The sequence below is a fragment of the Mytilus trossulus genome, chromosome 10, assembly GCF_036588685.1.
Source record: "Mytilus trossulus isolate FHL-02 chromosome 10, PNRI_Mtr1.1.1.hap1, whole genome shotgun sequence".
Lineage (NCBI taxonomy): Eukaryota > Metazoa > Mollusca > Bivalvia > Mytilida > Mytilidae > Mytilus > Mytilus trossulus.
In genome coordinates, this window is record NC_086382.1 from 37794497 (window position 1) to 37821279 (window position 26783).

Here is a 26783-nt window from a genome sequence, read left to right on the forward strand (position 1 = left end):
TTTTTGTGAACAAATTGATTGTATGTCACAACCTATAGAGACATTCGATTAATACTAGATGGCTAAGACGGTACGCACAGTATTGGTGAACCATACTAGTTCCACGTTTTTTCTTCCTAATTTGAGCATGTCTTTTAGAATAAATGAAAACTGGTATGATATGTAATGTCTAAAAGACTATAGTTTTATAGTAATATCTTTGAAATAATAAAATTATAACATAAAATTAAATCAAATAACCCTAAAGGGAAAAAAACGTCAAAAAATATGAGCGTAACTTGTAACATGGAAATCGAGTTTTTTTAGTAATTTGAATCAGAAAATCTTATTTATGCACGCAAATTAGCGGGAAATGCTATGGGAAATTTTAGCACAATTCGCTTCGACGTCGCATCCGACGTTTTGGGCATTTTTTTCAAATATGCGAGTTAGAAGATGCATTGAAATGTTCATAAGAGGATGTAACAAGACATATGAAATAGGGGGGAAAATTACAATAGATTCTACGGAAAGAAATTTTATAGAATGCAATAATATGTAAATGAAAAAAAATAAATTATTCTTAATGAGCTTTTAATACCGTTTACAATTAAAGAACCTTAGTGAGCACGCTCACATACCCCACGTCCCCAAATTGTCATTGGAGAAATTAAATTAATTTCCTGCCAATATGCACATCTAAATAGTATGTCCTTATTATCTACAAAATTTCATGAAATTCTGTTGTGTGGTTTCAGAGGAGTTGAGATGACAAACTGTTGCAGAATAATTGAAGCAAATAAGTTCAAAGGGGCGTAACTCCTAGAAAAAAAAATTGAATCGCAATTTCCCGTCGATATGCACAACTACATAGTATGTCCTAATTATCTGAAAAGGTTTCCTGAAATTCTGATGTGTGGTTTGAGAGGAGTTGCGATGACACACTGTTGCGGTAGTACATTAAAGTAAATCAGTTCAAAGGGGAGTAACTCCTAGAAAAAAAATTGAATCATGCACAACTACATAGTATGTCCTTATTATCTGAAAAGGTTTCGTGAAATTCTGCTGTGTGGTTTGAGAGGAGTTGCGATGACAAGAAACAGGACTGATGGACGGACGGACTGACGGACGGACTGACAGACGGACGAATGGACGGGTCAAAAACATTATACCCTGCGCAACTCGTTGCATGGGGTATAAATAGTACAAACATATGGTTTGGAAGTGGAATTTTCTAATCGAATTTTAACTTTTTGCTTGTCTAGTCCATTTTGTTACCGTGTGCTAAATGCACAAATTATGTACGTTTTCGTAAAGATGTTGTACATTCGAACGCAAATATAAATCAATTGTGTATCTTATTCTTTAATTTATGTATTGTTTTCATAATGTGTTTTTGAAAGTCTTACTCATATAAAAGGAATTTTGAATAAATAATGAAAGACAAAAAAATAATAAGAAAATCGAAATGTCTAGTCTGATTTGTTACCGTGCAATCTTGTAACGTTTTTCTGTGATTTTCAACGTAACGTTTATTTTGTCATTTTAATTTTTTGTGCATAAACTACGTTCTTGCCGGCCAAAACAAATTTAACCACTACTGAAAGAATAAGATTAAATAAAGAAAGAAAGGAAAAAAGAAGAAGAGAACAAAAAGCGGGATGCTAAGATTAAGATGCAAACGTTAACACAGGCTTTAAAAACGTTCTCTCAACGTTCCATCGATGAACGTTTTCTGACGTTAAAAACGTAGCACCAATACTGTGCGTAACGTCTAAATGTTTATATTTCGCATACAGCCAAACAGATGGCCCTCTCTTGCATTGTATAAAATGCCATATTATATCTATATAATTGTTTGGATTTTAAAACGTAAACACTTTTTTTGGCTATAATTTTTATTAAATTAAAAAAGTTGTAAAGATGTATAAAGTACAATAAAAATATCATATATATATATTAAAGAGAGTAAATAGATAACTACTAATATAACAACAAAAGTACTTGTAATAAACAAAAGAAGTAACAAAGAAAATATGATATCAAATATTGCTTATAAAAACAATAACATGTCAATTATCACAGTGACTTTTATATGGTTTATAATCCCATACAGAATATAGGACCTTAATATGGCACCAAACTATAAATGAATTAAATGCTTTTTACTGGAATGTGAAATGCTTGGATCAATTCAATAATGATTGCTCTTTAATAAATATCGATACTCATCTGCTCATTTTCAACAACACTGATCATTTTCACAGCACACTTGTTGACTATTGATAATTTTTGGTTTATTTACTGTTTGAGTTGACAAAATTTACCTCATTTGAAAATAAATATTATTTTATTCCTTGCAGATTCATATTGAATAATACAGACCCCAAATGCATAACGAAACAAGAATGTGTCCCCAGTACATGGATGCCTAATCCACACTATCATTTTCTATGTTCAGTGGACCGTGAAAATGGGAGAAATCTCTACTTTGACATTAAAAATTCATATTGAGTGCAGTATTGAGGAGCATGTATGGAACCAATATGACCTCTGCTCCGGAGATTGAAAGTTTGTGTCATTCAAAGTAAATTTCATAAAAGCAATAAAACAGAAACTTAGAACTCATTTTCAAAACTCATACACAGGACTCTGTGATACAGGAGATACAATATATATAAGCAAATAATAGATTGGCTAACAGAAATATATTTACAATATAAGTATAAATAGAAAACAATAAAAGTTTCTAATTACATTGGGGTCTCCAAGTAATCAAAAAATCACATCATCATAACTATTTTTTTAAGATAATCAAATATTCCAAAATAGTCTTATATTATCAAATAATCATGAAACATTTGGTCTGCTAATGATATAATCACTATAAAATTGACCATGTAATCACATAATCAAAAAACCAACCAGGAGGCTCATTTACAAATTACATGTAATTATATTGAATGAACAATTTACATTTAAGTGACCATTTAAAGACCTACAATTCAACAGCCAAAGGTTCAAATGGCTATCAAGACTTATCCCTTAGTGAAAAAGAGACATCAATGATTTTTCCTTATAATGCAATTTCATAAAATTCCATGAATATCTAGCAAAGAGAGTAATGCTTATTATTCATAAATCATAAAATCAGTTAAATGACACCATAGGATAAGCACACCTTTTGTGAACAGATCCAAAACTATTACTCGTTCAATCTTAAAATCACTTAATAGACACCATAGCACACCTTTTGTGAACAGGTCCAAACTTATAATTCAATCAATCATAAATCACTTAATAGACACCATAGCACACTTTTTTTGATCATGTCCAAAGCTACAACTCATACATAATTTGCCTACGTTTCCCATCATATTTTTCACATTCTTATTTTCTTTAGGTACTATCATGTTACAATATAAACACTTCCCAATTTTGTCACTGTGACCAAAAGCATGAAAATTGCACAAATTTGCCACAGCATTCTTAAACGTCAAAGAACTTTTACATACAACACAACAGTCTTTATACTGTCTCCTGAACTTCTTTCGACATGTTTTCGTTGAACAGAACTGACAAATAACAACAGGAAATAATTGTGGCGTGACACTTGCTTGTGATTGACATCTCAAATTCTGAAATGGTACAAACAAATATTGTATAATGTATATATATTCAGCAAATTTATAAGGTTGTCATTGGTGAAAAAATAAATACAGGATAGGTATGGGAAAAAAAAGAAAAATTTGAAATTTTGACAGCATCATTTGTATACAGCAATTTCTTACGCTATAATTAATTTTGACTTTTTTCTCTTTTGTTCAACAATCCCAATATTAATGCATACAAAATTTAGAAGAATTTCCAAAACATGGCAATAAAAGACCTGCTGACCTAACCATCCTTTTCTAAATTTCCCCCAACCTGAGACATAAATGGTAGGTCTTTCGTTTCAGTGTGTCTGACTATTCTAAACATATCTAGATATCTTTTGGTTAGAATATAGCAAATTATCTCCCCTTAATTGTTAATTTCTTGTACTTTCAACCAAATCATATCTTATAATACAAGAAAAGGAAATGAATGATATATTCTCACACTATTATATTCTGAACTTTAAGTAGTGTAAAGTTAAACAGGTTTTTGTTTTGTCATGTTTTCACCACTGCCCAATTCTTAGGCAGATTGGCAATCAAAAATTATAGCGATAACGTGTTCACATACCACTTTCATTAAAAGGTAATAAATTGATCTAATAATGTTATTTTTGAAATAAGTTTCTATTAAACACAGAAAACAGTAGTCAAAGAACCTAGAAATGGTTATAGGATTACAATTTATACTCATTTTTTTGTTGTTTGTTTTATGTGTTACATATTTGTTTTTTGTTCATTTTTTATATAAATAAGACTGTTAGTTTGCTCGTTTGAATTGTTTTACATTGTTATATCTGGGCCTTTTATAGCTGACTATGCGGTATTGGCTTTGCTCGTTGTTGAAGGCGGTAGAGTGACCTATAGTTGTTAATGTCTGTGTCATTTTGGTCTCTTGTGGACAGCTGTCTCAATTTGCAATCATACCACATCTTCTGTTTTATATTCACACTTATATACTTTATATGCATTAAATATTAAAACAATTCTCACCTTGAAATGTTGACTTCTAAACCAATCTTGTATAAGTTCAGCTGCTGGATCTTTGTCATAAAATTCTAGCAATCTGATTTAATAAATTAAATAAATATATGATCATGTACTGTCAGGATCAACCCTATAACCTAGCCCCAGAGTTGTTTGCTGAGGTTTCAGATGTGTCTGAAGTTCAGAATCCCCTTTTTCCCCCTTCAATACATGGTAAAATATTTTGCCACAGAACACCCATCTTTTTATTCATTCTAGACTTCAACAGCACTTGAAATAAAATGAGAAAGGAAATGGGGAATGTGTCAAAGCGACAACAACCCGACAATAGAGCAGACAACAGCCAAGGCCACCAATGGGTCTTCAATGTAGTGAGAATTTCCTCACCCATATTTACCAAAGGTCATTTATCAAAATTCACCAAAATTATAGATTTCTTTTCTTTCGATTTCAGATCCAAATAATACCAATGCAAATATAAGGTAAAGGTACATGAGTAATACTTTCCTGCCATTTTTTTTAAAATCAATTACATGTATCTTCAAATGGAGCTCCATAACATATCAATATTTTTAGCTTCTTTTTTTCCTTATAACTAATGTTCTTCCAACTTATAGTATCAATTTTAAATCCTCTTTTTAATTTCCCCTAAGAGCATCCCGAAGTTTCAAATAAAGATTTTTCAGAATATTACCCATTGGACAATATATTGAAACCATAATCTTTTTATAGTACCAATGTTACTTACTCTGCTTTTAGATTGGCATTCAAACAGTATGTTGGTGCAAACAATGACCTTGACCTTTCATCAGGACACCATTTTGTATAATACAAGGCTAACAATCTGTACCATTCTCTTCCGTGATTGGTGATTAACAGCTGGATGACAATCTAAAAAGAAACAGTTACATCATTCAAACTGATATAACACGAAAGTAAATATTTTTTTTAATCTATCTAGTCACAGGAAATATTAACATTTTCTAAATTTTAGATTGCTTTTAAAAACAACTAAAAAGGTGTAACAAATTAGTTCAAGCTAGCTGAAATGTGGGACTTGATCCTGAAAACCAATATATAACAAGAACCATGACCTGTGTACAAAAAATATGAGGTTCATTGAAATAATTTCTTAAAACAAGAGCATAAATGCACATGCATAAATAGCCTAGTTTTCTCCTAGGCCTTTAAAGGACAACGATCCTGTGATGTATAATTTTTTAGTATGGTTCTATTGGCATAACCATGGTGCTACAATTTTTGTCTGCAGTGCTAAAATTTTCAGATAAAGGACTTGTAAAATCTCTTCTGTGGTGTATAAAATTCCAGGTGTTTGATCACTTCAAACCAGATTGTTAACACCACATGATCAATTTACTTTATGAGGTTAACCTTGTTGATTGGATTAATCAATGTCATTAACACAATGAATTGTAAGATAGCTACCTTTTGATTTAAGTAATAAATAAAATTTCCAAATAACCAGTTATACATAACTTTTTTTTTCTTCTTATGTTTAGAACTTACCCGTCTAATTTCCATATGATAAAATGATATATTGGACTGGACTCCTATTTCTTTAATGTATGGACTCAAAACTCTCCTTGTTTGGGACCAGTACAATGGTGCTACTGGTTCCTTGTTGCTGATATCTCCCAACATATAAGACAGGTCATGTAACTGTATGCTTTCAATTGCACAGGCCAGTAAACAAAGACTCTGAAATTGGATTTCAATTAATTCTGATCAATATAGCATTAAAGGGGCATTAACTATATGACTTACACAAAAAATTTAAAATATGATTTTCATTTAGTTTTATTAGTGTGAATATATATAAATGAAATGGGAATTGTGAATAAGATTCGTTTTAAGCTGGGGGATTGGCCCAGATTTGTGAAAAGTATGCTAAAAAACATAACTGATTCAATCTATAAAGACTTAAACAATTGAAAATAAGGAGATGTCATATTGTCAATAAAACCAACTTTTAAAAATAGCCCAGAATACATAGATTTAAACTATCACAGATCACTGCACAACCTTCAACAAACATCAATTTCAATAGTAATCAGGTCAGATTTTACAGCTATTTTCCAAATGCATGTAGCTTAAAGGTTTGGTTGGTTTGATTGCTTTGCTTGTAAAACTGTTTGCTCAAGCATCGTATTTTTTTAAAAAAATTTTATTATTTATAACTTCCAATTTAACAAATATATCATATGTAAATCTATAGATATTATCTAATCTTTCTATTAGGAAGCAATTTTTTTTTTAAATATACAAATATAAGATTAAGAGTAAAGTAGTTTGAACACCGGAGATAGAGAGAGAGAGAGATAGAAATCCTGTACGGGTAGATTTTACATAGATAAATAAAATCGTATAAGATAAGCAAAATGAGGATGTTAAATTTGATGTATGCCTTTTTGTGCTTCTTCGTTACATTTGTTGTTTTTATAGTGGTTAAGATGATAACACAATGTTGACTGTTGTACCCCTATTTTTGACATTTTTACTTATTGAGTATGTTTGTTTTGTTCACGCATCGTTGACAATGTAATGAAATTTGATGTGACTGTCATACAAGTGAGAGGTTTAGCTAGCTATAAAACCAGGTTCAATCCACCATTTTCTACATAAGAAAATGTCTGTACCAAGTCAGAAATATGACAGTTGTTATCCATTCCTTTGATGTGTTTGGACTTTTCATTTTGCCACTTTTTTTGCCACTTTTTGATTTTGGACTTTCCTTTTTGAAATTTCCTGGAGTTCAGTATTTTTTTGTGTTTTTACTTTTTACTATAAATACCTTTTTCACTAGGCCTGTTTCATCCTCTGAAATGATTCTATTTACAATGTCTGTTAGCAGACTGTCTACAGAATCAGATACTTTTTCTATCTTGCTGTCTAATGTCCTGAAATCTCCAAACATTCTAAGTTCCTCTAATAGCATGGTGAGCCATAAAGGGTTTGTAGCACATGGTCTTGTTACAATAAAAGATAGCTGGTCTTTATCCAGTTGCTTTAAAGTTAAAAAAAAGTCAAATCATTAAAAGCTGATAATTTTATTAATTGTACAATAATGGAATAATATTACTGTAGATGAAGAGCTGTCAATTGCAATGTCAAAATGTATTTTCATCAATGGGTGTTCATTTTTTGTACAACCAAACAAATAAGTAATTAGTTTTTCATGAATCAATATCTAAAGGTTCCCTTTGAAATGAACTCCATTATACAAACATAAAGCTATTTCATTTATTCAATGGGATAATTCATGTTGCAAAAATTTAAATACCCAAATAAACAGGTAATGATTCTGGGGAAAAGTTTTAATTCCTTCTCAACAAGTCTTTAAAAGTACATATGTTTTTGTTTTACTTGCATTACTTCATATTGCATACCTTGTTAAATTTCTTCAAAGTTTTTGAGACTATAACCTCTGCAGCCTCTTTGTTGATTGGTCCAACTTCACAAACATAACAACTGTGTTCAGTCAACCTTGCAATAGTAGGTGGATGGGTATCTGCAGAGCTAATGATGCATTTAATATTACCTGGGAATCTTGGTGGCAGCCATGACAGGTGGTTATAAGTGTTACAATCTGGAAGCTTAAATAAATTATAAACTTTTATAGTATACCTAGTAGATGTAGGAATTTTGCTGCATTGAAGACCTATTGGTGACCTTCTGTTGTTGTCTGTTCTATGATGGGGTTGTTGTCTCTTTGACAAATTCCCCATTTCTATTCTCAATTTTATTAGAAGAAAATAAATGAGTCAACACATGCATGAACCACGCATGCATTAAACATTACCCGTAATGCGCTGCACAATTTTTAAATCCCTAGCAGTGATTGTTAATAACTGTTTTTTTATTTATATTCAAATACAGCAATATTTATTTATTATTTATAGACACAGAATATCATTCTTAATGTATATTCTATTACACTGTACTGTTTTAATAGTATGAATTTAATTTCACTTATATATATTATCAGGTTTTTTTTATCATAATATCAGCAATCTTTGTTAGCAGATAGAAACATATATATCATTTAGAAAAGAGACATCTGAAGGAAATTTGCTCTTAAATTGTAGATATGAAAGACTTATACAGTTTTAGTTTTCTGTACATGGTTACAGAAGTCGGATTACCAAACTCATCAGAAATTAAAGAACCTTAGTGAGCGCCCTCACATACCCCACTCCACAACATTGTCACTGGACACAGGGGCAGATACAGCCATGTTGAAAAGGGGGGTTGCCAGCCCTGGAACCCCATCCCTCCTAGATCTGCCACTGGGATAAAATAAATAACTCTAAGAAAAAAATTTAAATTATAATTTCCTGTCCAATTTCACATCTACATATAGTATGTCCTTATTATCCAAAAAAATCTTCCGGTTCTGGAACAATCTGTACAGTTAAATGCTTACCTCATTAACAGCATCTATAACAATACAAAGCTTTGCTTGTTGTTCTCTCAAAACTGGCAGAAGACCTTTCAGCCTTTCCATTGAACTTTGTATAGAACCTTCTTCACTGTCTATAGCATGATTTGTGTTTTCATCTTTTTCTGTTAAAAAGTGAAGATTTTTTTTTATGGCAAGTAGGTCAATACAACTGCAAACGTTAACATAATACTCAGATCATGGCAACACAACTTAAGTCTTCCTATTCTATAAAGTGTGAATAGATACAACCATCATATGCATATTGAATTTGTTTGAAAAATAAAATAGAAAATATTGAAGAAGGCATAATAGTTCATATCTCAGTTAAAAAGCTCTGCAGAAAAAACATACAAATGAATATCCTTAAGGTGGTACGCAACACCTTCACTAAAATTAATTCGGCTCCTTTAATTTGTATAAAATTTTGACAAAGTATTTACTTTCACCCTTTAACAAAAATATAAAAATTTCAAAAATTTTGAACCAATCGTATTGTCAGAAAAATTACACTGGTTACATAGCAGTTTAACAAACATTTATTTTGATCATTGAGAAGCTAAATTTTCCCTTAACAACACAACATAATTTAAACGTTTAGCTGATTTCACAGAGTTATCTCCCTGTAGTGTTAGGTACCACCTTAAACATATATAAATTATATTTTTCTCTAGGTAGGGGTCTTGGAAGAAAATACATGTTCTAGGTGGTGGTTTATTTTTTTAATCTGTTCCAATGCTTTACATTTGACTGTTAAAAGTCTCATAACTCAGGAATGACAAATAACAAAATTTTGAAAACTGATAAAACTTTTTCTACAAATTCCAAATGAATTGATCTAGCATATTTGAAATAGTGCTTTGTATGAGAAAAATTGTCTTAAATTTTATCAGTCTTGATTTTCTAAAACGTATACTGAAAGTTATGAAATTTTACCAATAGTATTGTTCATTTGTTTTCCAGTTCATATTTGCCATATCACATGTTTAAAGTCATAAGAAACGAGTGACCAGTGAAAAATAATGTTCTTCCAATTCTTGAACATTATAAACTTAGTCTTCTGTGCACGAATTTATCATTTTTTTGCATAAATTTCGTATAATCGTCAATTTTTTTTCAATTGGTCAGAGCTGTTGTGAAAATATGGCAGGTAATTAAAGTTCACGTTTTGAAGCTGAAGTTTAACCATTGTCACCTGTTGTAAACAATCAACAAAAAGCATGGAAATTGAGCACATGTTTAACATGTTCATTCAGATAATATTTTATTTTAAGGACATCCATGCGTATTGCGACCACCAGAATTTAACGAGATGAGTCACACTGAGGTCACTTTGCATACGGAAAATATGTCGGGGGAATTGCTTCCTGGAAGTAAACTTCTAAATATGAATAAATTAAAGAATTTTCTTCAGAAAAAAGTATATGTACATAAGTTTTATAATGAAAACTATCCATTGAGCTATAAAAAAACCCATTAACTTTAGACAAATTTTTAAGTGAATTAGTTAAGTTAAGGTGGTATCCAACACCTTCACTAAAATTAATTTGGCTCATTTAATTTTCATAAAATTTTGACAAAGTATTTACTTTGACCCTTTGACAAAAATATAAAGATTTCAAAAAATTTGAACCAACCTTTTTAATGATATTCCCATAACAAAACAACGTAATTAAAATGTTTAGCTGATTTTACAGATTTATCCCCCTGTAGTGTTAGGAACCACCTTAATAAGTTAAGTTAATGGATGAATATAATTACCAGACAACTGCCAGACTCTACTTAGTTGCTAAAAAGCTAAATAGATAAACAAATCTTACTAAGAACTTTCTTTTCCAGTGCTCTGACTAGTCTCTTACACAAAGTCTCTGTATTTTTGCTTGAAGCTGAACATCCAACAAAATGGTAAAATACTACATAACCATCCTTTAATAAAAAAACAAGAAAAGAAATAATTTAAAGCAATATCAATATGTTTACAAATTCTTAAAACTAAATTTGAGAAAAACTCTCCTGAATGTTACATTTCACCATAATCTCTCCTATTCATAAAATCAGTTTTATCAATGTCTGCAAACCATCTAAAGTTTTGAAAAATCCAGTGTTAAATCCTCTGGTTTATAACATATAGTTGAGGATATATACTGAATACTTTTATTATAATTCATAATCAAAATGGCAAAATTATATTCTCCAGATTATAATTACCTTATCTCTTTTTTAAACCTAAATTTCAAAATTTAAATTTTCAAACAAATTGCTGCATGAGTTCATATGTTTGCAAGAAATTTGTCTGCTTCACTTCATTTTCTATACTCATATAATATTCAATGACACAATATATATCTAAACTGACCTTGAGGAAATCATTTACGACCTTGGATAAGAGTGTGGACTTCCCATATCCCGGATGACCTTTTATACACATTAATTTGTTATCCTCTGGCACAGTTTCTCCCCAAAATTTTGGATCTCCTAGGAAGATTAAATTACGTATGTATTAAAGTAAAACAACTATACAAGATTTATGTTTTAGATTAATTAAATATTTTTTTACTATGTTTCCAAGCAGATAGTTCTTTTTTTAGGTAAAGTCAATTTAAACTTTTGAACTTTGGAAATAGAGTTGACTTAAAGCTTTTAAAGCAAGTTGCCAAACCGCTCAATATGGAATTGATATTTGAAAGTAAACAGCAATATTTAAAGTTTTTTTTTAATTTTTGGTCTATTCAGTAATATAAAAGTACAGATTCATCTCCGAAAATAATGTGTTACACAAAAATAATATGTGATTCTTTTCAAGAAGGTCGTTGTAAATGTGGGTAAAAAGAGTATGATTTTTTTTCTAAGAAAGTTGTTTAAGGGGGATAAGTGCAGCTGTGTGGGAAATTAAATAGCCACTTTAGAAAAAAAATAAAAAAATAATAAGCTTCAAGCACAAAAACATAAAAGAAAGAAAAGAAAGATATGCCTGAGGTTAGGAATGATCCTGATCCATCTTTTTCTATTTTCCATGCTAACATGGTGACCTATAGTTGTCTGTGTCATTTTGGTCTTTTGTGGATAGTTGTTATATTGGCAATCATACCACATCTTCTTTTTTATAACAGGAGCATAACTCTAAAACAGTAAATGACTCAATGCCCAAATTCTAACTCTGTCTGAGACAAATTTAAAAAAGGGTACAGCAACTAAAAGTTTTGCAATTTTCAAAATTATAAAGGGGCACAACTCTAGCACGGTTAACAACATACTGCTAAAATTTAACTCTGTCTGTGTGTTTTGATTCTTAGCATGTGTACTTGTTTCCTAAAATTTGGATGAGGGAAACTGAAGTTAAAGTGCTAATTTTTTTACCAAAACAGTATGGACAGAAGGAAGGAAGGTCAAGGGTAACGCTTAATGCCCTTGTTCCCTAAATCAGGGGCGTACTTACTGTAAATATGTTGCATAAAAAATTTCTCTTTACCACCTGCTTTCAACACTTATTCTGAGTTGTGGATAAAATTAATTAGTTGTAACCGTAAAAAAAAACTCTATATTTGTTTAAATCTAAAAGGTATGATAAATATTACTTACTAACAAAACTTTTGCTGTCCTCCGATTCCAGTATATCTGAAAGTGGCTCCCCCTTCAAGTATGATGTCAAGGTCTTCAGTAAGTTATCTTGTCCAACTACTAATTCAGATTTATTTTCTATGTAAAATTTCTGATTCTCTTCCTCTACAAAAGACTAAAATTGTTTCAGCATATTTCTTGTATCTGTCATGATCAAACATAAATAAAGAGGTGTAGAAATGAAAGTGAGGACAACAAGGTTTTTTTTAACGACCTTGACTACTAGCATGGAAAGTAAACAGTAGTGAGTAAAATAACAAAAAAGATGAGCCAAGATAAAATAAGGGAAGGAAACCAATGAACAATGAACAATTAAATATTTCATTCTAGATCTTAACAGGGGATATTAACTCCTATTCCATGTCACGGTTTTATATTTTCTGACATTTTTTTAGTCAAAGGTAATATAGACCATGGACAAGAAATATGATCCCACATCTCCTGTGAAGCCTGATTAACAATTAATTCATACTAGAGTGTCCCGATTTCAATATTAATGACCATTCTAAACTTTGTATTTGTGCACAGGGTATTTGAACTTTGTCAAGCTCACAAAGCCAATTGCAGAATAATCAGAAATATACAATTCAAAATTATAAATATAATTCATTTTACAAACAGTGAAACAAACAGTGAATAAAGAGATACAGATCGACGTCATACGTATATCTCTTTTTTCATGTAATATTTGTAGGAACAATATATATATTTTTTTATAAATCAACAATACCAACCAATTTCTTCTTCATCATATTCACTGGTTTTGTTGTTGTCATACATATTTGTAATTGCTGTCTTGAAGAAGTCTAATACTTGGTCAGAAAATTTATCGAGTTCAGAAAACTTAACCTAAAAAGTATAGCAGAAAGTTGTTATATGTCGGAGTTTTGGTCAAACTTACTAAAGAGAAGTGTTAGCTAAAACAGTCAGAAGGGATATAATCATTTTAATGCTATTGCATGATTAAAAGTGTAAGAAAAATCCCTGGTTTGCAGCTCTTGGTTTAGAACCCATTTTTACTTAAAGGCACAATGCAAATATATTGTTTGATGTTCACTTATGGTTACAAGAGCGCAATTATTCGTAATGCATTTTCCATAGGGTACCACTAGTGTTCCATATTTTTTTCTCGAAGACTACACAAACTAGGGAAAAACCGGTGGCAGTTCCTGTTACTACAAATGCCAGTGTTGCATTACAACCAAAAAAAATATAGGGTCATGCGGCTCAAATTGACTTAAAATGCAGTTGAAAAAAATCGTCTACTTTTTTCGCTTTATTATAATAATGAAAAAGGCATATTTTTAATGGCTCCTACGTGCCGAAATTGAAGATATTTTCTTTACTTCGTAAAATGTGAATATGATTTTCGGCAATTTTTAAACCTAATTGGATAAGCTTTCGATTAAATGTAATTCCAATCCTCTATCAACCAATCAGAAGCCGTATAGGATTCTATTCTGAGTACCATCTTGGGGTAAAAAACTTGCCGGTAAAATGTAAACAAATAATTGCGCTCTTGTAACCTTATGACAAGATTAGAATTTCTGCTAAACAACTTTTAATTGCCCAATAAACAAAATGTAAACATATGGATTGGTAAAATCTAAGCTGAAGTTTAAAATTTAAATACTCCAGTAAGTTACAAGCCTCATTTTTTTTATGTAATAATAATGCAGAAGGTTGTCAAGGGAGATAATTCATAATATTAACATGCAATTCACTGCATAAAAAATCTACCTGGTTATATTTAGAAATAGTAACTAATATTTAAGGTAATCCCTTTGTGTAAATTTTATAAAATCTGTATTAATTTTTTTTTTTTTTTTGCAAGCAAAGTTGACCTTTGATAGAAAAGCCAATAATTTTATATTATTTGGTCATTCTTCACATATTTAGGTTCTTAAACATCCTTGGCTTTCAAATACTTGGCTTTGAGTATTCTTGATGACAATAATTACAGAAAAGGACTTTGAATACAAAAAAATTACATAGTGTTCTTTTCATTTTTTTTTGCTATGGACTACAATAACAATAAATTCAGAAATAATTGTGTGCTTTTATAAATGTCATTTTTGAGGAAAAGACAAAAATGTGCATTCATTTATATTATTTTTGATTACATCTTGTATTTAATTTTAGTTTCTTGTGTACAATTTGGAGTTTAGTATGGCGTTCATTATCACTGAACTAGTATATATATTTGTTTAGGGACCAGCTGAAGGATGCCTCTGGGTGCAGGAATTTCTCGCTGCATTGAAGACCTGTTGGTGAAATTCTGCTGTTGTCTGTTCTATGATCGAGTTGTTGTCTCCTTGACACATTCCCCATTTCCATTCTCAATTTTATACATTTATATAACTATAAGTATCAGAATGTATGTTCTTTTTATTGTGATACTTGCCTTGCCACATTATGAGCATTAATAAAAACCTTGTCATCATTTCTAAGTGTATAGCACCGCACCTACCCTCTCTCTTCCTGCAGTGTCTTGCATACCATCCACTTTACAATTATAATCATAAACTTGATCTGGAAATCTCTTCTTTAATTGTTTTTTCAGAGCCTAAAAAAATCTTTTTTTATAATGTCAACAAAATCTATGTTATAAAAAAAACCCAAATATCATTAAAGCACTGAAAAATAAGTTTACAGAAAAAACAAAGTTATCTCCTCTTACTCTTAGTCATATCATTTTAAAATTGTTTTCCCCTTAACTTTTTTCTAAAACAATGTCAACAATATAAATATTTGAAAATATTAAATATCAAAAACATCAAATTTCAGTTATTATCAGATAGGTAAATCGAACAGTTCAACCATTGTACACTTAAATATATATATGTCCGAGGTAAAGTTCCAAGATGTTGCAAAGCTTACAATAAGGTGCTGTTTGCTCAGGGTTTCTTCATCTATAAATCGTTTTAAAGCTATGTCAGGGATAGAATCAATCACTTCATCTGATCTGAAGAAAAAGGCAGCATTTGGACTCTTGCATCTGAAATAGCAATATTGTTTAATAAATCAAAAAATAAACAAATAAATATAGCAAAACCATAACACAAAATACTATTTAATTGATGATCATGGCATTGTCTTAAAGGTTAACAATAGCTGAAAAAGTCAATAATTTAATCAGATGTTATTTTTAAGATTTCAACCCATAAACTTTACACTGGGGATTCTAACCAAGAACTATTTTACTGGTATGAATATTTTGCAAACTATAGGTTTTTTTTGTTACTAAAAGTGATTGTAACATAAGGGCAACTACCTGCACAAAATACATGTAAATGCGTTTTTGATGAGCACCATATTGAATGACCAAATTAATACTAGCGTGATGGGTCTTAGACCTATTGCATTTCAACGATATAGATGTAGATGTAGAAAATGTTTCATGTTTACAGTCAGACAAGCCCTATTTATTCACTGATATGGTTTGACAAGTTTTTTCTCATATGAGTAAAATCTTATGTGAGATGTACTTACCTTAATGCCCCATGAAGTATTTCCATGAATGTTATGGAAGTGTTGTCAACCCACTGAAATTTCTCGTTTAATTCATCAGAAATGTCTGTTTTGTCTGGTATCCATCCATATCTAAAACAGAGGTGAAAATATACAATTAATTTTATAATAACTACTGTGGATTCATTATTATTCGTTGGATACCAATTTTCCATGGTTTCAGGGGTACAGGTAAATCACAAATTCAAATGTTCAACGAATAGCATATTTTCAATAGGCTTTGTAAACAGAGATTGGCAAAACCACAAAATCAAATTTCCCCGAATATGCAAGTTTTCAGCAATCCACAAAAATTGATACCCACGAAAATAAGTGAATTCACAGTACATTATAAATAAAAAATAAGAAGATTGACAATCCTCCACAAGAGACTAAATAAGTATAATGTTTCATAACAATCTGTACTTTTATTGGCTGAACAATTGATTGGAATTCCACTATATGATTTTATTTCCAATTTTTTCAAACTTTTCTAACAGCATGTGCTTGAAACACTTAAGTTGTAATACAAGGTTGTAGCATGAAAATGTAAATTTAAGTATTGAATGCTCATTATTGTTATTTTATAGGGCTGTAAAAGAGTTGATCGTGTCACAATTTATTATGAAGCGCATGTGTCCATGAAACCATAGTTTTACTCAATCCACAAATATTTTTTACAGGTTACATTGTATCATCTGTAAGTTTATCAATCATCAAGGGTTAGATGACATCTATTTACATTTTGACATTTTTCAAATGTGCAATTTTTATATTTTGAAATATGCCATTTGAAGGGGGGGGGGGGGGGGTATTCAAAAACTAGAAATTTAATTTTACATGACATCATATTTATAATTTTGCTTTAACCTTCACCTTTTACCAATCAGTCCTAAAAAGAAAGGCTGTCCATTGGTATCCTCATGACATCGATTCAACTCTTCTAAACATGTATCGATGACAAGTTGTGTTGTGGCCTCTTTTGGAACTCCCCATCGTAAATCACATTCTATCAGATGTATATGTCTCAACTTGCACCATTCTCTTAGTTCTGGAAAAATCTACAGTAAAATTATTTCCACCACTGATCAAAAGTTATATTACAAGTAATATATTTTCAAAGTTTAAAAATCAATTAGTTTAGTTTAGTTTAAACATATTTATTTATAGTGGATTGGGAAACAAGTTTTGCAACTTATATTAATCCCTTTCCACTTTGCGGGTGCGAGTGCTGCCTTGTAGCGGCATTAGCCTACTCTTTTTCGAAATCTACAAGGGTGTCTTTAACGTGCAAGAGATATGGCTCTCTCTTAACACGGGTCAGCCATTTATCGTCCCCGTCCGACGGACTATCATCGTTTCCTCAAGACCATACTCGCAAATGGTGTCAAGGGAGAGCCGAAAATTGAGTTTCTGAAATTTTCATCCCAAACGGGAATCGAACCAGGAACCTTTGTGTTAGTAGTCTGATGCACTAACCACTACACCACGGCTCTTTAAAAATCAATTTCACAACAATGAAAATGGAGTCAAGAGCCATTTATGAATGGCACACCAGAAACTTCAATAAATTATTTCCAGATTTATTACCTTCAGAAATATAAAGCTTTATACATGTACAATTATTTGAAGACACAGCCATATTAGCTTCTCTATGTCTCACAATCTTAATTGACTCACAGAGTGTCTTCCTATCAAAGGTCAGTTGTTTTCTCCTGGCACTCTGACTTTCTCCACCAGTAAAAACTGGCTGCCTTGAAATGGCCTAAATGTGGTGCTTAAAAGTGGCGTTTAAACACCAAAATTCAATCAAAATCAATCCCAATAAATTGCAGGGTACAGCAAAAACAATTAAAATTATTGAGAAAATATTTACCTTTTTAACCAGAATTTCTCGTTCATTAAAGAAATCAGTAAATGTGGATGAGACAAACACTCTTACAATCTTCCATCCTGATTTTCCCTGGGGTTTGGTGGATGTACTGGTAAATGGCTTGTATTCTTGACACTGTTTATCTACTTCATTCCAACAAGATTTCACTGAAGTTTGGATACTGACGTCAAAACTCTGAAAGCACACATATGTACATGCTATGTAATGTAAAAAGGTGTGAACATAATCAGAAAGAGCCTTTATGCATAATATCATAGCAGCATGTTTACCAAAGAATTCTACTCATCAAATTTATATGAATACAAGGACAAAAGTACAATTTTAAATTGTTAGATGTTGCTAACTTTTTTTGTATTACAGTTTATGTACCTTCCACCTAAAGAGAATTCTATCCAAATAGAATTATGACATAAATCATTTCAACTTTTTTTTAAATATTTCTTCCTGCTCTTTCATTGTTTTCTAGTCTAAAACATATAAATTATGCTGTTGGCCAAATAATAGTTATTCTAGGCCCATGATTTGAATAAAATATTCTTCTTCTTTAAACAATACATGTACTTTCTAGATAATTGAGATTGTTAAAAACAGAAGTACGTACAATATAAAAAAAATGTCCACTGTTGAACCTCAAAATAATGTAGATTCATGAATAACAATTAACAGACACATTTGATTTTAATAATAAACAGGTCAAACCTCTTTATTTTCTTTCTCAAGTCTGTCTCTGTATTTCATGTACATCTTGTCAATCCTGCAAAAAAATGAAGATACATACATGCACATAAATGATATCAACAGCAGTTTAATTTATTTTCAACTGCATCTGTAAGCACTCATCCCCTTAATCACTGTTATAACAATTTCCATGCTAATTACATGTAGATACAAAATGTAACACTAGGTTTTGCTTGCTGTGAAATTTTACAGAAAACCATTTATATTATATTTGCCATGAGCAGTGTTTGAGAGCAGTTACTGTGACTTGTCAGTATTTATCTCCACCTTCAGCAGTTGATCAAATTGCAATATTTTTTATCAAACCAATATGTTTAACTGACTTGAAACTGGTAGTGAAACAGTCAAGTAAAGAAACAGCAAGGTGGTAAATATTTACAATCCTATTAGACTTTAATATGAGGCAGGTATTGCGTGTACCTGTGAAAGGGGACAAAGACTGTAGATTTTTGAGTTCTGCGCAAATGTGGGAATTAAAACTAGAGGCTCTAAAGAGCCTGTGTTGCTCACCTTGGTCTATGTGAATATTAAACAAAGGATGCAGATGGATTCATGACAAAATTGTGTTTTGGTGATGGTGATGTGTTTGTACATCTTACTTTTCTGAACATTCTTGCTGCTTACAATAATCTTTATCTACAATGAACTTGGCCTAGTAGTTTCAGAGGAGATGATTTTTGTAAAAGATTATTAAGATTTACGAAAATTTACCCTGCTTTCCTGACCTTGAATTATTCATGAATATTCATGAACAATTCATGAATATTCATGAATAATATTCATGAATGTTCATGAATATTCAAGGTAACAGTTCATGAATATTCATGAATATTCATGAATGTTAAATGGCACCTTGAATATACATGAATATTGTTTGAACTGAATAAGCTTGAATATACATGAATATTGTATGAACTGAATAACCAAGAATTAACATGAATAATTATCTATAGAATATTCATGAAAATGAAATAGGATGTCTTTGAATAATGCATGATAGAATATTCTAGAATCACCATGAATGATAGAATATATATCCATCCCAATATTGAATGCTAAATACATACTCTAGAATAACCTTGAATGTGAATATTTCATGAATATTGAATGGTTGAATATTCTAGAATAACCATGAATATTGAATGGTTGAATATTCTAGAATAACCATGAATATTGTCATTTGAATGGTTGAATAATCTAGAATAACCATGAATGTTGAATGGTTGAATATTCTAGATTAACCATGAATATTGAAATAAGTGTCCTTGAGAGGTTTTTTGAAAACCAAAAGCAAATACAGACATTTAAGTTTAAAATATTTTTTAATCATTTAATCATGATACAAATGTAGCTGTGAAATATGAATTTACAATCACTTTCATTAAGATCTAGCAAAATTGTACACTATTTGATCTAGGATTTAATCCAAACCCTTCCTTAATCTATGTGTTTTCAGATCTATTTTTAAACTGAAGACAGACAAATCTAATGGAGCAAAGTGATAATCATACATAATTTTTACTTATTTGCAGATATTTTTTTTAGTCTGATAGCTTTTTGAACATTTAGCAGTTTAGTAATTTTGCAATAATATCTTTTTCTCGATTCTCTGGTCATTGTTCTAAAATTGTCATTGTCAAAAGTTCTTATGTACATGTAGGCCTATCTTATGCTGGCTTGACTTCGTGCTTTGCATTGGCTTTTCTTCCTTTCATACTATGCTCAACCCTGCGAAATGATTATGAATAGTTGATGAATGTTCATGGATGATTCATGAATGATTCATGAACATATTTCATGAATTGTTCATAAAAGATTCATGAACAGTTAATGAACTAGACATGAACTACAAATGGACAAGCACGTTCATTAACCAGTGAATAATGAACTATTCATGAACAGAAAGAGTTCATGAACTCTTTAGTTCATTAAAGTTCATGAACAAAAATAGTTCTTGAACTTTTATTATTCATGAATTGTTCATGATTTTATAGTTCATGAACACGCTTGTCCATTTGTAGTTCATGTCCTGTTCATGTATAGTTCATGAATTTTTTATGAATGATTCATGAATTTGTTCATGAACCATACCAGTCCATGAATCATTCATGAACACATGAACTACTGTGTTTATGAACTGTTCATTAGTAATTTAATTCATGAACATTGTTTGTCCACTTGTAGTTCATGAACTGTTCATCTAAAGTTCATGAAATAATTTAAAAGGATTTTTTTGAATTTTCATTTTTTGTGTTATTATCATAAGTAAACTTCTCTTCCTGTCTGTAATTAAAATTGCTGTATCAGGACTTCCAACTAGAAATGCTAAATAACATCTTGGTGCAGTTGTTCTGCTTGAAATTCTTCACAGTTGAACAGATCTTTTAATCAATAAATGCATCTGAGTTTCCCCCTGCAAAATCAAAAATCACTCCACAAAGAATCAAAAGTCCTTGATATTTGTTTTTATAAATAAACACTCAAGATTAAACAGTTTCTAACAGGTATAATACAATGTAATAATTTAATTTAATAAATGTTGTTTTTATTAAAATATCAATAGAGCAAGATTAATAACATGAATATCACTTCAGCCTTTTCATGACATTTCAAATAATGTACCTACCCCCCTTTTTCCCCTTTTAATTTACCCACACACAATCATAAGAGTGGCTGAAGCATGAATTATTTTTACCTTGAAATACAATATATTGTACAAATCTATCAGTTATTCCTGAATGGAAATCATTAAACTAACACTGTAAAATGTAAAGGCTACTTTCTGGTGTTTTATATTTATTTTAATTAATCAATAATTATTATAAAATGCTTCAAAATATAGTTATTCAGCAAAAAAATATAATCAAAATATATATAATTTACTTATCTGATAACAAATCTGCTTTGTTTTGACAGCTATATTACTTCACTCCTCATCAAACATCTTCATTTGTATTGTAAGCGTCAAAAACATCATTTTGCTGACGTCATTATGACGTTTTTCTATTCCCAGTCACTTGTAATCATTTGTCTACATTGTAATCTTTTGTCAAAGTCATTGAAGCGTTTTACAATAGGTAAACGTAATTCATTAATAATGATAATTATTGACACCAGTCTGCAATGTTTGGGAAAGAATGAATTGTCATTAATCTGTGCTTTTTTTCCAAGTTCCTCTATGTGCTGTATGATGGTTAAGAAAGGCACATGTTTGAACTTTGAGAGACAATCAGAAATTACATCTTTAGAAGAAAGAAATTAAGTTTACCAAATTTGTCATGATTGTAAGGGAGCTACCATTTGATTTTTATGGGGGGGGGGGGGGGGGGGGGGGGGGGCTAGGATGAAATTTGAAAAAAATAGGCAGGACAGGAGTTTTGAGTAAAAAAAAAAGGCAGGATGAGACACTTGCAAAAAAAAAAATCAGGACGACAATTTAGGTAAAAAAAAGACAGGATATTTTAACTAAAAAAAAAAGGCAGGACCGAACAGAGTGAAAAATAAAAAGGCAGGACAGAGATTACAGCTAAAAAAAAATGCAGGACAAAATTTTTCATCCTAGCCCCCCCATAAAAATCAAATGGTAGCTCCCTAAGAACGAAACATGAGAAACATCTCCAGCTCAAAGTTAGTTACAAAACTTCAAAGTTAGTCCCAAATTTTGTATGACTCTAAAAATGTAACACTCTTCTGGCGTAGTATGAAAAAAAGAAAAAGGTGCTGAGCTAATTTCTGTTGTTAAATGATTTTTTTTTAATGATTATTTTATTTTCTTTAATTTACCACAAAAAAGAGAGATATTTTATTTTTTCATATTTTATTTTTTTCTCCAAACTTTTTCTCTTTCTCCCAGCCTTCCTCTCCTTTCTCCTACCCCCTTTCTCCTTTCTCCTACACCCTTCCTCCCTGTCTCCCTTACCCCTGTCCTCCCCCTCATACATGTATTTACACTTTTGCTATTCAACTGAATTTTGTCTCAAAATGATCTCAAGATCTGTAAATGAATAAACTGGAGGTCATGCTAAAAGCACTTTAATTGTGATGTCATGAAACAATGTAATGGATGTCAAATTTATAATTTTTTTTATAAACTTTATGTATTCATTTATTCATTAAAAGTTCATAAAATGTTCATGAACATGTGTTATGAACAATTTATGAACATTATGAACTGACTTACAGTTCATTAAAGTTCAGAAAATATTCATGAACTGCATTTTATGAACTATTCATGAACTAAATTCATGAACGAAACTTAATGAACTCATTATGAACAGTCCATCTTCGCTAGCCAAGGGTTACGATCCACTCCCGCTCTCTTCACCCTTGGCGGATTGAGATAAAATTTCGGAGACACAAGGTAAGGATTTTTATTGGTTGCAGTCAAAACTCGCTGCATCCAATCAAAATGCGCCTGTAACATGATCACGTGTAAATGTAGAAAGTGTTTGTAAACAATTGCCACGTGTTTTTTGTGCAACAAGCCTTTACATCCCTAAACATACGACTATATTTAGTGAAAACTTGAATGTTTTTAATCAACAAATGGAAGTTCCTGTGTATGTTACATGCACAAATGCATGAATGTTGACGTATGCTTTCATTTCCGGCTTTACCAAGTGTGTAGCATCTAGACGCTACCGTGTTTTTACCTCCAAGCTGAAGAGTTCAAGTGCTACCATTGGTCAAGACTAATGTATTCGGAATTGGCGTGGTTTTTATCTTCCGATAGATGGCGCAACATTGTTATCACAAATGTTGGCTCAATCCGCCAAGGGTGAAGAGAGCGGGAGTGGATCGTAACCCTTGGCTAGCGAAGATGTGAACAGTCATGCATTGTTCATGAACATTCATGAACAGTTCATGGTGGTTCATCAGTTCATGAATTTCATCTCGCAGGGGTATAATAATTCATGTGAAAAAAAAAAGAAAACTTACAATGTTTATTTTATGATCATGGTAATTAATAAAATTAAATTTAAAATACCTTACATGTTTTGTATTAAGATGTTATTAATATCACCTACATGAGCTACAATGTATCTATTAAAATTATCATATATTTTTTTCATTTAACTGTGGAATACATACATGTACATGTATGTTATTCAGCATCAACAATCAAGTAAAAATATACATACAAAAGTCCTAGAACAAATTTCATTATCAATTTTTATGCCGTTTGCCACAAATAATTCTGAGTCATTATCATGCAGCTTTATTCATGCTTATTCATGTTTGTCACACAATGGAAAAATATTCTAAGTCCAAAATTTATTCCTCATTATTCATTCTTATTCATGAAATGTATGCAAAAAAAGTCCAAACATTCATTCTTATTCATGTTTATTCATATTGACAAAAAGGGTTTTATTACCACAAAAAACAATTTTGAATGAAGGAAACTTGATTATACTATGATATAGTAAGTGACTAGCATTTTAAGAACATTTATTTGTTGTCTCCAAACAGTTATTAAGAATTCATGTATATTCCACTTAATTCATTTTTCATATTCATGAATAATTTTGACACTGGAATAGTAACCATGAATGGAAGTGGAATATTCATGAATATTCATGAATATTCTACTTTATTCATGAATACATGAATATCATGAAAGCAGGGTATGGTTAAAAATTGACAATAAAGGGCAATAACTCCTAAAGGGGTCAACTGACCATTTAGGTCATGTTGACTTATTTGTAGATCTTACTTTGTTGAACATTATTGCTGTTTACAGTTTATCTCTATATTTATAATAATATTCAAGATAATAACCAAAAACAGCAAAATTTCCTTAAAATTACCAATTCAGGGGCAGCAACCCAACAACGGGTTGTCCGATTCATCTGAAAATTCCAGGGCACATAGATCTTCACCTGATAAACAATTTTACCACATCTCAGATTTGCTCTAAATGCTTTGGTTTTTGAGTTATAAGCCAAAAACTGCATTTTACCCCTATGTTCTATTTTTAGCTATGGCGGCCATCTTGTTTGGTTTGCCACACAGTTTTTAAACTAGATACCCCAATGATGATTGTCACCAAATTTGGTTTAATTTGACCCAGTAGTTTCAGAGGAGAAGATTTTTGTAAAAGTTAACAACGACGGACGACGACAGACTATGACGGACGCTAAGTGATGGGAAAATCTCACTTGGCCCTTTGGGCCAGGTGAGCTAAAAAGTGACAAAAAAAATTAACGATTTTGAGTTCATTAGTACAATGAAAATTTCAGTAGGCTGTAATTCAGATGTTTTCATTTGACTGATTAATTGCTGTCACCCTGTGTTACATATTTGTTTTTTAACCTTTTTTTGTACATAAATACAGCCATTAGTTTTCTCTTTTTAAATGTTTTACATTACTCATTTCTGGGCCTTTGAGCTGACTATGCTCTAAGGGTCTGGTTTGATTATTGTTGAATGTCATACATTGACCTAAAATTGTTAATTTCTGTGTCATTTGGTCTGATAAATTTAGATACAGAGCTTATGCTGTATTGTTTTATGTATACCTGACTTTAAATAAATCTTTTATGTTTATGCTCTTGTGAAGAGATATGGGCCAAGAGATATCTCATTGGCAATCATACACCATCTTCTTTTTTCCGACGTAGTCGATATAGTTTTGGTTTGTGCACTTTGAACTTAAGGACGCTTAACTCTAAATGGCAACAAAATATGCATGCTCAAAAATCCTTTCTGTGATTGGACAAAATGCTGTCATGCTGGGTGATTTGGTTATGTTTGAAAAAACGTCTCGAAAATTATATCGTGATGGAAAGCAAGTGAAAAACTATAAATATTTTAACTAGATGTTACAAAGATTTATATTTTTATTAAAATAATTGTTGCTCCAATCAGCAGCATCCATGACAGCCGTTCGGGGAGAATTATATTATTTTCCATGACTTTTAGAACACACCTACGCATGTGAGATTTCCGCGGGGTTTTGGTGAATGTAAACAGAAAGATACTACTTATACTACCAATAGTTTCTAGCTTTGTTAACCATGAATTAAGTTTAATGTAAACAGTGGTAAATGCATATTTGTTTCTTGTTATTTGCACTTGATTTTTTTACAAATAATTTTTTTAGGTGTCATCACAATATTCTTATATATTATTGCCTTAATAAATATAAACAGACTTAGTAAAGAATTTCTTGTAGTTATACGTTCAAATGGAGATTTTATTAAAATAATATTGCATCATAAAGTCATTGTGCTTCTGAAGGTTATCGAAATGTTAGGTTTAAACATATACTCAAATTTAAATACGTCGGATATCTTTTTTAAAGATAGTTCTTGTTGTATCTAACTTGTGGAAAAGTAACCATTTATGTAGGATAGCGTACACTGGGTTAACATCATTTAATGTGTCAGTATTGGAACTCAAGCCACATAATTAGTTTGCAGCTCATCAGAAAAATATGCGTCACATTACAGTTGATGAGTTTCATTATTAAAATAATGCTCACATTCAACAAAAGTTACACAAGTCATGATTTGCAGTGGCGGATCCAGGGAGAGGGTTCCAGGGGGTTGGTACCCCCCTTTTTTTAGACGATCAAAGCATTTGAATGGGGACATTTAGTTGGAATCCCCCCTTTGTCTTGGGTTGGGACCCCCCCTTTCAAATGGCTTGATCCGCCAATGATTTGTTTAATGACAACTGTGAAAATACATGTAAGCAACAAAGTTTTGCACTCTTATAAATCATTTTGAAAGCTTAATTTGCTTACTACTTGTGAGATCTGACTTTAAACCTGAGACAAATAGATATAGATAAGTACCACTAGAAATTAGATACACGCACTAAAAGTCACCTGTGGTCTCAGAATCATCTTCTTTTACGCCCCACATGGTGCATCTTTGTTATTTGTTTACGAATACGACGGGATCTTTCAAACGTTTTTTTTAGAATCCGCTAAAAT

At 31.1% G+C, this 26783-nt stretch overlaps 1 protein-coding gene across 3 annotated transcripts; it reads right to left on the reverse strand.

Moving 5' to 3' along the window:
• Positions 1-2300: 2300 nt before the first annotated feature.
• On the reverse strand, positions 2301-26770 carry LOC134687310 (TPR repeat-containing protein DDB_G0287407-like). Of its 3 annotated transcripts, none has more exons than XM_063547491.1 (18): positions 26676-26770; positions 18803-18857; positions 18086-18277; positions 17086-17270; positions 16192-16302; positions 15580-15697; positions 15170-15265; positions 13434-13548; positions 12661-12804; positions 11438-11556; positions 10902-11007; positions 9067-9206; positions 8030-8236; positions 7435-7647; positions 6150-6341; positions 5371-5513; positions 4629-4701; positions 2301-3617 (listed from the first exon to the last, which is right to left on the reverse strand). In XM_063547491.1, the coding sequence occupies exons 2-18, from the start codon at positions 18845-18847 to the stop codon at positions 3273-3275; spliced, it is 2544 nt and encodes an 847-aa protein (XP_063403561.1). In that variant the 5' UTR covers positions 18848-18857; positions 26676-26770; the 3' UTR covers positions 2301-3272. The 3 variants fall into 3 exon arrangements, with proteins under 3 accessions (XP_063403561.1, XP_063403562.1, XP_063403560.1); XM_063547492.1 differs by having other exon boundaries at positions 26666-26759; XM_063547490.1 differs by having other exon boundaries at positions 26643-26755.
• Positions 26771-26783: the final 13 nt, after the last annotated feature.